The 12956-nt window shown below is 40.8% G+C and overlaps 1 protein-coding gene across 2 annotated transcripts in view; it reads left to right on the top strand.

The window, feature by feature from the left end:
• The first annotated feature begins 760 nt into the window (after positions 1 to 760).
• The window catches only part of camk1b (calcium/calmodulin-dependent protein kinase Ib), a 36562-nt gene continuing 24366 nt past the window's right edge, over positions 761 to 12956 (top strand). The window contains exons 1-3 of one of the 2 annotated variants that reach the window (XM_069710533.1): positions 778 to 853; positions 4033 to 4045; positions 7788 to 7901. In XM_069710533.1, coding sequence (XP_069566634.1) covers positions 4035 to 4045; positions 7788 to 7901 — 125 coding nt within the window. In that variant the 5' untranslated portion in view covers positions 778 to 853; positions 4033 to 4034. Of the gene's footprint in view, positions 854 to 4032; positions 4046 to 7787; positions 7902 to 12956 lie in introns of both variants that reach the window. The other variant, XM_069710542.1, reaches the window with a different exon arrangement.

Below are 12956 nucleotides of genomic sequence, written 5' to 3'. Positions count from 1 at the left end.
ACATGGGTGTCCATTGGTGGAAAATAACTGAGAATATCTGTACTTATAAGTACAACTTTAAGGTACTTGTACATTCCATCTGATGCTACTTTGGTTCCAGTTTATTTCAGAGGGAAATAATATAAAAAGATTTATAGTACAATACCTTGTTAATGATTAAACCAGTGGTTTCCAACCTTTTTTCCCTTCTTCCAAAAAGCAGTGTGTTCACTGGATCCCATTTCAGATGAGTTGTTACCAGCCCCACCAAAATAGTGAATCGCAGCTCTAGATTTTTCACAGTTTTATTTTCACAAGTAGTTCAAACCAGCTCCACCAGCAGCAGCTATAACAGTAACACGATGCTCAAGCACTGATGCTTCAGTATTGATAATGTAATGATGCCAAATAACATAATATATCATAATATGTCAGTAAATGTACTTTTAATTGAGTCGGATTTTTCATGCAGGACTTTTCCCTGTAAATGGAGTATTTTGAGATGTAGGCCTATTTGTACTTTTACATAAGTATGCTAGAGGGTGTGAATACTTTTTCCACTGGAGGGTGTCTTAGAGTTGATCAGGGGTCAATTATTAAATCCACCGTCAAATCAGCACACCAACCCCAACTCACCTCTAAGCCTTTAATTACAAGAACAGCACCGGAGGAGGTGACCGCCGGTTTGACAGACCTGTTTACCTGTGCGCCACAGCTCGCGCTGCCATTGGTCCGCTGGCTTTCCTGCCCTCAGGTGACGTCAGCAGCTGCTGCTGCTGCTGCTGCGGAGTCAGTGAGAGAGAGAGAGCGCTCCTCCGAGTTGGAGAGACAGGTTGGACGCGGACACTGGATCGTACTGACAGCATATTTTCAGGTAGGAAGGACGGCTCCTGCGCTTTCATGACACATACTTTAAATTGTGACTGTCTCTGAGGCCAGGTAGATGTTACGTCGTAGTTTCGCGCCAGCGGTTTCACAGCGCTTCTCCAATCAGCCTGCAAAGGTTAGGGATGTCGTTAACTGGCGCTTCAGCGGCGTTTGGTCCACGCTGTGTGGACTTTGCGTTCAGAGGAAGGTGTTTATAACTTTTGGAGGAAAATGTTATGACTTAAGAAAAAGCGTGATCACAAAAATAAGCTGAAAATATCAGCAGTCGTTGGTTATATGGAGTCTCGTGCACATTCAGAGGACCTCTATGTAACTGAAGCTGCAGTTTCGGAGATGAGATACTGACATGGAATATGCTGGGGGACTGAAGTGTTAGCTTACTCTATACAAGCCAGTAAAACTAGACTGCCATTTAAATAAATGTGTTAAACAGCGTGATCTGACTATATGCAAATAAGTCCAGGTGTTATTAATCTTTCAAGCAGAAAAGGCGCGAGGGTTTTCTCACTAAACATGACATGGAGTATAATTTTCCAGTAGTTTGAACGCAAGAAGTATTTTGAGTTTTTACCCCCTTCTCTAATTTCTAATTTCTCTTCCTGTTTCTGTTTCTGTCACCCAACTCTCTCTTTCTCACTCTCCCCCTCACCCTTTCTACAGACTATCTTGAGAGAAGTCTGCTGATCAATTAATAAACTCGCATTGAGAGAAGATTTGTTGCGCGTTATTGACGTCAGCCGACCAATTAAACTGCCGTTAGCAAATCTATGTTTGCCATTCAGCCATAGGGTTTGATTGATATGCAGGTTTGGATAGGCACCATGGCAAGCAGGTGACATCTATTTTCTGACTCCAATTATAATTTGGATAATTAATACATGGGAAATCACAAAGTGCCTGTTCCCTGCTCTCTGTGCTTTTAAACATGTTGCACTTGGGAGACCAACTTCAGAGGCCCTGAATCTCTGTCTGTCCAAATGTGTTGACCTGATGAATCTTTTTTTAAATTATTATTATTGTTGTTATGTGACATATATGAGCCAAGTTTTGTTATGTCAGCTCCAGCTTTTTCAAGTTTCTTGTTGTATTTCATCCTGGTTCATGTGCAGATCTCTACTTGCCTACAAATTCCATAGAAACACTAGATTTCCTGAGAGACATCAGGGCAATTAAATGTGCTGCAGGCGACATTTTTTTGCATGATTAGTGTTAAATACCTCTTCCTATGTTGAGTGTTTGTTCAGTAGCATGGGTCTGCCAGTCCCTCCGATCTGCAGTAAACAGAGAATAAGTTTTCTGGTTTCTTGTCCCCACTTTACAGAAGACAAGAACGGTCCACGCTGCATGTTCACGGGTAGGCAGCAGAATTTTTCTGTGTACAAACAACGGCAGAGCAGATTCCAGTGTTCCTGGGAACGACTTACACAAAGAAATAACCCAAGTGAATCTAATACAAAGGAATAAGAAGTCAAAGTTCCCAGGAAAAAGAGAAAGGAATCATGCAAGACCTGCTTTTGTATAGGCGTGGCCTTCGGTTGGGTGAAAGCTGAATTTTTCCCTGAAGTAGTTGTAGTTATTTGTTATCCTGCTTTACCCTGGTAGCAAACGTTGGCTTATAACTGCTTGGACATTTGTAAATTTTGGCCGACCTCTGTTTGGTTTGCTTGTTCTTAGATCGGTAGCCAGTATTAGCTGTGGTGATGTTGCTGCCTTCAAATGGGGTTGTGTTTAATGTGTTCACGACAAGAGTCTATATAAAGCCTTGCTTCACCAGATTGTTGCTCATAGCTGCAGTTTTCTTCACTATGATTGTTGTCTGGAAACTGATTTATTCATGTTTGCACAACCACTCTGAAGCGCAGAGCAATCAGCGACCAGATTCTGTGGTTAAGTGCGATGGTGTTGAGCGTTGTTTTTAGTTGTTGTTTTTTCTAAATGCAGATACAACTGTGGAAGATATTCAGCGTATATGGTATTCAATGCCGATTGGTTAAAGGCTGCTCAAATAGTTTCTAAATTAACCTGAGGTTTAGGTCCAAGGACGGGAAATTATTCCCTATGGAGACGTGGTCAGACCCTTGTCCCTCCTCTTGTGCTATTCACGACCTCTGACCTCTGAATTTTCTGAGAGCTCTGAGTTTATGGGTTGTGAAGTGTTTGCTGATGTTTTTGAATATGGTGGAGTACATTTTTTTTGTTGGGTGATGTAGGGAAGACACAGGAGAGGACTCGTGGCAAAAAATGGATAGCAAGTTAGCCAAAATGCTGCTATCACTTACTGCACCTTGAAGGCAAACAATAACATATGTTGGTAATTAGATTATGAAAAGATGGATGTGAACAGGATTGCTCAGATCTGATCTCCTGGCCGGATTTCAGAGTGATCATGAGGGTCCCGCCTTCTGCAGTTCAGAAACCGTTAAAAGATCAGAGATGTAGCGATACGCATGACTAAACAAAACCCCTAGAAAAGGCTGAGTACGATCAAATCATTTCAAAAACCATTTGGCAGCCAGTGAATCCGCTTTAACAGGAATGCGGTCATTTATTTGTGTCTTTGACCTGAGTTTTCTGTTCATAACTTGGCAGCCAAATTCCTCACAGTTTGGAGCTGCGACGCATATCGTCTGCTGAGATTTGTAGTGACGTTGAGCCAAAATCAACATTTGTCTGTGTTTAAAGACAAAAGGGAGCCAGCTTGTAAGTGTGTTACTTCATCAGCATTTTTTTTTAAAGAAACAAAAGCCAACAATTTTAGAGGAAATAAGTGGATTTGCCCTGATATGTTCAGAGGTCCATTTTAATTAACCTTTTTTTTTTCTGATGAGTCGGATTAGTTTGTGTGTTTGTATGTATGCATAATTCTGTGTGTAAACGTGTGTGTGTCCATATGCACGTGTTGCTAAGCATTTCTAACACCATTGCAGTAAATTTCACACTCAGACTCGTAAGTACATGTCATTCTGTCACATTTAACTGTCGTCGTGTGTGTGTGTGTGTGTGTGTGTGTGTGTGTGTGTGTGTGTGTGTGTGTGTGTGTGTGTGTGTGTGTGTGTGTATGTGTGTGCGTGTGTGTGTGTGTGTGTGTGTGTGCGTGCGTGCGTGTGTGTGTGTGTGTGTGTGTGTGTGTGTGTGTGTGTTTCTTCTGTCCACTGCACATCACAGGAATGGGAAACCAGTGAGTACAGCGACTCTCTCTGTGTCAGTCTTAAACCAGGGGGGATGCTGCATGTCACCTTCCACCTGGGGAATGTGCTTATGATACTGTGCGTCTCCCAATTTTCAGTCCTCTTCAGTCCTGCCGCTTCTTGGGGTTTGAGCATCTTATCTTCACCCACTGGCCAAACATCATGTCATCAGTAGACACAGAGGACCCTCTACATGCTCATGATACCTGCATGTGTCTTTCCTCTTCTATCCCACACATTTAAGTCTTGCCTTTATTCGCCCCTGTGTGTCTGAAACATGAACCTTATTCTGCCGTTTATAGCATTTGGCTGTTTGACAAACAGACCCCCCTTGCTCATCTTTGACAGTGTCCTTAAATCTCCAGTGGCTTTAAATGTGCTGTTTAATGTTCCTGAATAAACCCACATCCACGTCTCTGCCATTGAAATGAAAGCATCCTGAAGGAGATTTAGGTGCATGTTGGCATTCGCTGGCCGTAACAAACCTGTCCAAAGTGAACGCAACAACATACAAGCAAAGGTTACTGCTTTAATACATTTTTAAATGACTTTGATGTTCAATGTTGACTCATTCTCGGCGCATGAATTACCATGAATCTACATGTATCTCCGTATGAGCAAGGTGAGATGCTACAAACAAGCAGTTTGTGGGAGGCGTTTTCACTCTTTCTCTGATTTCAGTTTCCTCTAATCACTTTTGTGCTGTTGCAGGTATTAAAAAAAATTCTACTCTTCTCCTGAACAGAAAAACTGTGATATTCTGCCTTTTATAATGCTGGTTGGATACTGAAGATAAGACTACAAGTGCAACTATTATTTGTTATTTTTAATTGAGCCAAATTGATTATCATGTCAAGGGTTTAATAAATTGTTTAGTCTATTAAAATTTCGATCACAGGGCCTGTCTGGCACTTGGGTCGTTTTTCTTAAAAGGTGTCAAACCATATTTAAGAAGCTGTAATCATGGACTGTTTCACATAATTGGCCTAAAATATGTACTTAGTAGCCAGTGAATCAGTTAACTAATTCCTCTCCTGCCACCTTAAATTATAAAAACAAAACAAGCCTTAATAATCTCAAGAACACAACACACAGAAACTGTGGCCTCAACTTTCTTCAGCTCATTTCTTAATAAAAAAAAATAAACAGCCAGTAATGGATCTTCAGTTTCCACAGGTGTCAAATTGAAGATGTGTTTGGGAATAGATTTCCAGTGTACTCTATATTGTTTGTTGTTTATCCTCTACTGTAGACAGGAAGAGGTTGCATAACGCCACAATGACTGGCAAAGCTTTTATACCCATTTAACTGGTCTTCCTCTTGCTGCTTCCCTTCACATTAATTTGCATACTGTCTAATTTAGAGACACTTCCTTTTACTTCAGTTGAAATAGCATGCAAACTGATTCAGATATGTATTTAAATATTAACTGTAAACTTTGTTCCTTGTACTTGATGCCAAGTCTGAAAACAAATATAGAATTTAAAACCAGACTGTAGCTCCTATTTTGTGCTCTCATGTGTGTAGCGTACAGTTTGCCTGAACAGGTTACACAACATATTTTTAAAGTAAACATAACATCCTGCAGCCAGTCATCGAAGTAACCAGAATGATTTCAAGCTGAGCTGCAACCTGCCATTAGATACTAAAGCAATTTAGACTCTCAGATACCATAGCAGCTCCTTAGGGTTTCCATGGTGACACGTATGAAGCTGTGTGTGTGTGTGTGTGTGTGTGTGTGTGTGTGTGTGTGTGTGTGTGTGTGTGTGTGTGTGTGTGTGTGAGAGAGAGAGCGTGCGTGTGTGCATGTGAAGAAGGATCTATGAATTTATGCTCGTGTGTGCTTCAGTCGGTGACTGCAGCCAGAAGAGGCCATGCCCCCATTAACATTTATTCTGAGATAACTGCAGTGTTAAGCCTTCCCCTATTTATGGCTTAATGCCCCTCACACAAACAGACACGCACACACACAATTCAGCAATTAAACGAGCTGGTTCTGAACTAATCGGAAGATGATTAACTGCGCTATTATGTACTCTTTTAGCAAAACAACACTTGCACAAGCCAGAACAATATGTTATATCATCTCATATAGACAGACTGCGAGGTTGCCAGGCAGGCAGCAGGAACAGAGGAGGAGTGAGGCACGCTGATATGAACAGGGCTATTTTAGTCATGGAGGTCTTGAGTTATAGGCACTTTCTGGGTTCAGATGATGATAGCTGTGACAGTAGCGTCCACTGTGATCACTCCCACTCTTGAAATGTGTGACGAGGAAAAACACCTGAATGTTAACTTCTGTGAAAATGATGAGCGAACAGGAAGCAACCAGAGGATTCACACTGGTTAATGCTTGGAGTGTATGTATACTTAATACAAACTTAGCAATGGTATTTTAGTGTTCAGGTAATTTGTATCACCTCAATCACAACTTGAGCATCACACAACTTCGATAAAGATACACACACACATGCACTAACACACACAAGAGTTCGGTTCTTCACAACAACAAGCTCTCGAAAGAGGCTCTTCTTAAAATCATCAATATCATTGTCACATTAAAGGGATAAAAACCTTTGCTGCTGTTTGGAATCTGTCAATCTGAGTATTTTAATCTGGAAGTTTATATCTTATAAGGATCTTATTTTATGGATAATTTAAGTTTTATGCAGCTCTGACACTTGGCTGCAGTATGAAAAGTTTAAACCACTAGATATTTTAATTTTTGTACAGCACCAATTAAGAGTCAAACTATACATAGCTTACGTATTAACCTGGATACTGATCTTATCTTGACTTTTGACCCTCTCTGCCATAAATTGCGCTCTTTGTCGATTGTAAAAGTGCTTGAACATGACTGCTCCGACACAACTTTTCACATGACCGAATGAATAAAAGAAATTCTCCACATCTGAGGCGGATCCTGCTCGCTGCCTGTCTTGTTGAACCCTCAGAGTTAACCTTAACACTGCAGCAACCACTTTGAATGATATTGAAACATCCACTGTGAGTAGCCCTCGGACAGAAGTTGTAAACAAAAGACTCGCATAAACAGCAGCGCCCCAGTGTTTACCCGTAACAAGTGTCTCCGTGTAATCAATGAAACGTGGCCTGTGCTCTACATCCTGCGTCACATGATACGTTTTTGTGTGTGGAAATAGTGTTAGGGAAGCGGAAGCAGGATTTACAGCATACTTCTGTTTGAGACACATCCACACGTTGATGTTGCAGCTGTTAGTTTACTTGTAGTATAACATAGTATACTTGTTACAGATGTGGTTGTAATTGACTGAGTAGTAAGTTTAGGATGATTCCTCATCTTATATTGTGAAATAGTAGTGATATGTGACCCCAAAGATACCTGCCTTGAGCTAGTAATGCTGTACAGTAAAACTTCCTTTACAACGTTTGTAGAAAATGTCAGATTTTCCAACTGACTTAAGATACTGGGATTAATTAGTGTTTCAACAAAAGCTGCAAACACTGTAAGGAATCGAGTGATGTCAGTTGATTCACGAGGGGACTCATCCAAGTTGTAAAAACTTTAATTATATTTGCAATGATCCGAGTAACGTGAGTCAGTGAAGGATTGTATATATGGCAGGTGTGTGTGTGTGTGGGTGTGTGTGTGGGTGGGTGTGGGTGTGTGGGGGGTGTGGGGGGGGGGGGGGAAGTCACTCAAACTGCTGATATTAATGAGCGTTTCCTCCTTATCGTCTCTTCCCTCACTAGTATTGTTTCTGACCGTCACAACAAGAAGATGCCTCTGGATGAGGAGTGCCACGCCTGGAAAAAAAAGACCACAGATGTGAAGGAGATTTACGACTTCAAAGAGATCCTGGGAACGTAAGTGTGTAATCGCTGGCGGCTGAAGCCTTTTTGTTTCACCTTTGCACGATAGCTTTTTCACGCTGCCATGACTTATTACCGAGTTTGTGTTTTTAGATTTTTAACGATGCCTTTAATGCATATCTGTTAACTGTTGTTACAAAAGACAGAAAAATTAGCATTTGTTTTGTTTCTGTACCTAAAATGTTTTATGGATTTAATTTTTTAATTACCATGCACGTGCTTGACAAGGTAATTATTACTGCTTGAAGGCGTAAAGAGCTCTCGGCGCTCAAAATTAATTGAGAATAGGCAGATGACAAGACAGCCTTCTCCCCTATAGACTTATACATGCTGTGCAACCAACCATCCAATAAGGTTTTGCTGTACTTTGCAAATGTGTAACTTTATGCTGGGTTTCTCCTGTGAAGCTCACTTGATTAACAGACTGATGCTCAGTTGGATGTAACAGACTGTAAGTTGTGAACCTGAAGTGGCACACACACACACACACACACACACACACACACACACACACACACACACACACACACACACACACACACACACACACACACACACACACACACACACACACACACACACACACACACACAAGTTCAGCTAAGTGTGTGTTGCAGTGCAATTTGTTATCCAACTTTGTTTTTGACTGCTTTTTGACAATTTTTTTTGCCGTACTTAAAACCGACAAAGACGCTCAAAGAATATATATATATATATATATATATATATATAAATTGAATTAACATATTTCATTTAATGCATTTTTTTTTTTATAATTAAAAGGCAGAGTACCTCCAAACTGGTACACTTTCTCACATTCCTTAACTTGTATTTCATTTTGAAAACAGGAGGTGTCTTCAGGATGTGTCCTGAGCATCTTGTGACTTTTGCCTTTGAGGAAAACACGTTCTGTGTCCGAAATGACATACTTCCTTTCGTACATTAACAAATAGTGCTCTTACATGTTAGGACTCTTAATTATGTACTGCAGGAATTTTGCCATTGTCTTGTTGTCTCGAATCCACACTGCCGTTCTGCACTGACTGGAAATGACTGGAATTTTCCTCAGATGCCTTAATTTGAAAATCCTTTTCGTCTGTGGTCCCGCCCCTTTCTGTATGTAGGAAATATGGCGAACGTTAAGGGTGGGAAGTGTCCAGCGTTTCACACTTCGTTTTTGGGCATCATCCTGGTACTTGTACTGCACTGCATCTTTCTGTACTTCACAGTCAACACACTTATGCACTTAATATAGTGAGTGTGCATTTGGAGCACAGCGACTATTTCCTGAAGTAATTTAAACCTTCTAAAGGGACGTTTTTCATAATGTCAACGGGATTATTTGGGAGCAGTCAATATGAAGTCAAATGCAACCCAATGACACTGCAGTGAATTGTCAGTAAAGTCCTTGTGAATCTTTAAATGCTCAGCTGTGTTGACACTGTGTTATCATAAGCCTGTTGATTCACCACTCTTGACACAATGTCAACAAATCAGCCACAAAGCTTTACAGCGAGCGGCTGATAATCTGCTCTTTGCATGTAAACCAATAGCTCAGGACAAATAACTCACAAGGAAGAGCAGTTCACAGTGAATCCTCCACCAAATAAACAATCCTAGAGTTGAGTCAACACCTCCAGGTACCAACGAAAACCCAACATGATACGCTTTCCAAAGATAAGACCTGATGTTGGGTGACTGGATTGGATTATATTAGATTGAATTTGATAAGAAAATATTACACACTTTTTTTTTATATTAAGCTGCAGCAGCCAAAAGAGCTAAACACACAATTTAACATAACTTAACTCAGTCAAACTCGAGAGATTTATAGCAGCATTTTGTTTCAGCAAATATATCAGTAGATGAGATTAACTTGAAAAGATGTATAACAATCCTTCAAAGAGTTTAACTTGACATTAGTTCAGATCTTGGATCATAGCTTCTCTGTCACAGCCCTTTTATGTCTGTATAGCTGCACGTGATATACCGTCTAAAGGAGTGGCGGCTACCTTTTCACTTCTTTTTTTTTTTAAGGCTTTTATGTACAAATCTATCAGCACTTCATGAATTAGTTCCGGTTTAGAGACCCCTGTATACAGCAGGGTCACATACAAAGCCTTTAAAAAGGTTTGCTTAAATTGATATACTTCTGCTCTGAACTTTATTTCAATCAGGTGTTTGTCAAGTTTGGGAATGCAAAGGTTTTATCCTTGCATTAGGATTTTGGATTGGTCTTAAAAGGAAGAGGTTGACGTTGCCTCTGCTTTCTGAGAGGAGAGTTGCATTGTAGATGTTATTGTGTTGGGGCATCGTGTCCTGCGTTCAGTTGGCTGTGACTTTGTGCTGTCTCCTCCTCATTTGCTGCTATGGTTTTATTGGTGCCTTCGAATCTCTCTTAAACCTCTTAACTTTTGAGAACATTGTGTGCGTGTGTGTGTGTGTGTGTGTGTGTGTGTGTGTGTGTGTGTGTGTGTGTGTGTGTGTGTGTGTGTGTGTGTGTGTGTGTGTGTGTGTGCGTGCACGCTATTCATTTCTCTCAAAATGGTCATTCTTTGTTTTTGGATTGCAAGATGGCATGCATACTGCTTGTCATTTGTAGGACCTTAACTCATTCCTGGCATCACCTGAACTCACCTAAACTCTTAATTGATGCGCAGGAACACCAGTCTGGTAGCTATACAGTGCATTTGTCTTAATCCAAATATAATCTAGCTCTCGCTACCATCAGTTTATTCCATCACCAAGACACAACTAGTTCTGTCCTTGGAGTTGTTGCTTGGGTTGACTCTGCCCTGCTGTCCATCCCACCGTGAAACAGTTGCCATCTTTCCCAAACTGGCAAAACCAATTCAGAGAGAACAATTCTCAAACAACAAATTTCTCTGGGAGTGCACAGCAGTTCAATGTGACTTTTAATCATCAGATGAACTGTTTGTTTTATAATTATTGATCATGGATGTCATGAGACAGGATGTGTATCCAAGGTGTCTTACTCGAAGCACCTTTTAAATACACCCAGATCCTTGTTAGTTCAGGATTAAGTTGTGTGAACACTAAGCGAATCAAGCCTAAGCTTGTTTCGTGAGTGTATGAAACCTTCCCGAGCTTCTGCCATCTGTCTGGTGCACAGAGGGTTGAAATAATATGTAAGCCATAACACCTCAATGGCCACTTACCATCTTCCCTGTCTGTATCTCCACTGTACTCGACTATAAAGGTAAAAATAAAAACAGCTGCGATAACATTGATGAAAAATTCACAATTTTTTGAAGATTTAAGGAGAACAAGCTAAAAATGTACTGCATGAAGCAGAGTAATGATGGTGTCCAGTTAAAAGAACTTCATGTTGATGGCTGAAATGTATGCTGAACGATTAATCACTGAACATTTTTATGCGACTTAATGTGTCACTCCCAATTTAAAATCTGATTTCTGAAAGTTATTTTTGCTACCACTCTTTGTACATCGGACAAAAGTTCCTGACTGACGGGTGCAAACATGAAAATGCTTCCACGTCCTTTCAACCGGCTCACTGCCGTCCCTCCACTTCTCCACCTGCCTGCCGTTCAGGGCTGCACCTGCTCAGAGAGACATCACCAGCTCACCGCATCACTCAGCTGTTTGTTACATTCATTTGCCATTGCTGGATTGTTGTCTTGGTAACAACAGGAGACACTTTCCATAATGGACTCAAACAGTCACTATGGAAACAAAGTTTTTGATTTGCTATTAATAATCCCACCACCGGGTGCATATTGTGCGGGAGATAAACTCGCTGTCTCTTTTACAGGAAAACAGAAAAAACTGCCACACATACACACCTTTCCTTAATAATGTGCTGTTGTTTATCGCTCACTCACATTTTGATCATGAAGGCGATTACATCATCGCCAAATCAAAATAACATCATATCTCAAATATAAAAGCCCATGAGTTAACCTGTCCTGAACTATCACAAAACGTTTAATTAAATAAAGGCAAAATATTGTACTGTATGCTTAAAAATAATATTTGTTCCTTTACTTAAAATTGTATTACTAAGTAGAAACAGCTGCTTAAATTACAGGTTCAAGTACTCATCAGTTATTGACCTCTGCAAGCAAACTGATCAGGAGTTTGGATGTAATAAAGCACATGACAACAAATAGTTCTGTCTTTACTGCCATAAATATCAATGATTCGGGTACTTTAAAGCAAATACTGGTGGCATGCTCGGACCAGTAATCCCCAGCTGCAGCCACATGTTTTGGTAATCAAAACAGATGGGGATTAATAACGCACAAGCAGGCAACTGCACTTTCACTGCAATCAACTCAAATCCTCTCTCGCCTTCCTTCTTTTTTCATTTCTGTGCTTTATGTTAATCTACCCCCCTCCTCCTACTCCTCCTCCTCCCTCCCTCCCTGCCTCTCTCTCTCTCTTTCTGTTTGTGACCAACCCAGCTCAAAAACCACATCCCTGCTGTCAAAAATCTAGCCCCATTTTGGCTCCCCATCCCTGTCACCTGCTCTCCATTTCCTGGTTTCACACTGTGTTGTTCGCTGAGGAACAGAGATCCCGGTGTGTCCTGCTGCCCTTTTGATTTTCAGCTGAAATTAAAAGCATTCATTATGGACGGATGAGGAGGACACCATAGACACCATAGAGCCTCTTTAATGTTATAAAATCAAGTAACAGTTAATCTGCAATAGCAATCCAAATTTAAAACGGGGAGCTATATAATCCTTTGTATCATGGCGCACACACACACACACACACACACACACACACACACACACACACACACACACACACACACACACACACACACACACACACACACACACACACACACACACACACACACACACACACAGATCTTCTTGCCTGGAGTTCCCTGGCTTCCCCGGTGCTTCCCTTTTGCTTTTTTTTTTTTATACTGACCTCTCCGGCACTCTAGCATATGTTGTACAGTAAGCCATTAGTCAAATCTGGCTTGTTGTAGATCCACTGGACCTGCATTTGGAAAATGAATATTGATATTTTCTGAATGAACTATTGTCATCA

This window comes from Brachyistius frenatus, unplaced genomic scaffold (genome assembly GCF_029030835.1).
Source record: "Brachyistius frenatus isolate BFR_SWC_R1_liver_20210118 unplaced genomic scaffold, ASM2903083v1 Contig_4, whole genome shotgun sequence".
In the NCBI taxonomy this organism is placed as follows: domain Eukaryota; kingdom Metazoa; phylum Chordata; class Actinopteri; family Embiotocidae; genus Brachyistius; species Brachyistius frenatus.
Note: the sequence above shows the minus strand (reverse complement) of the source record. Positions and strands in the feature narration are given on the sequence as shown.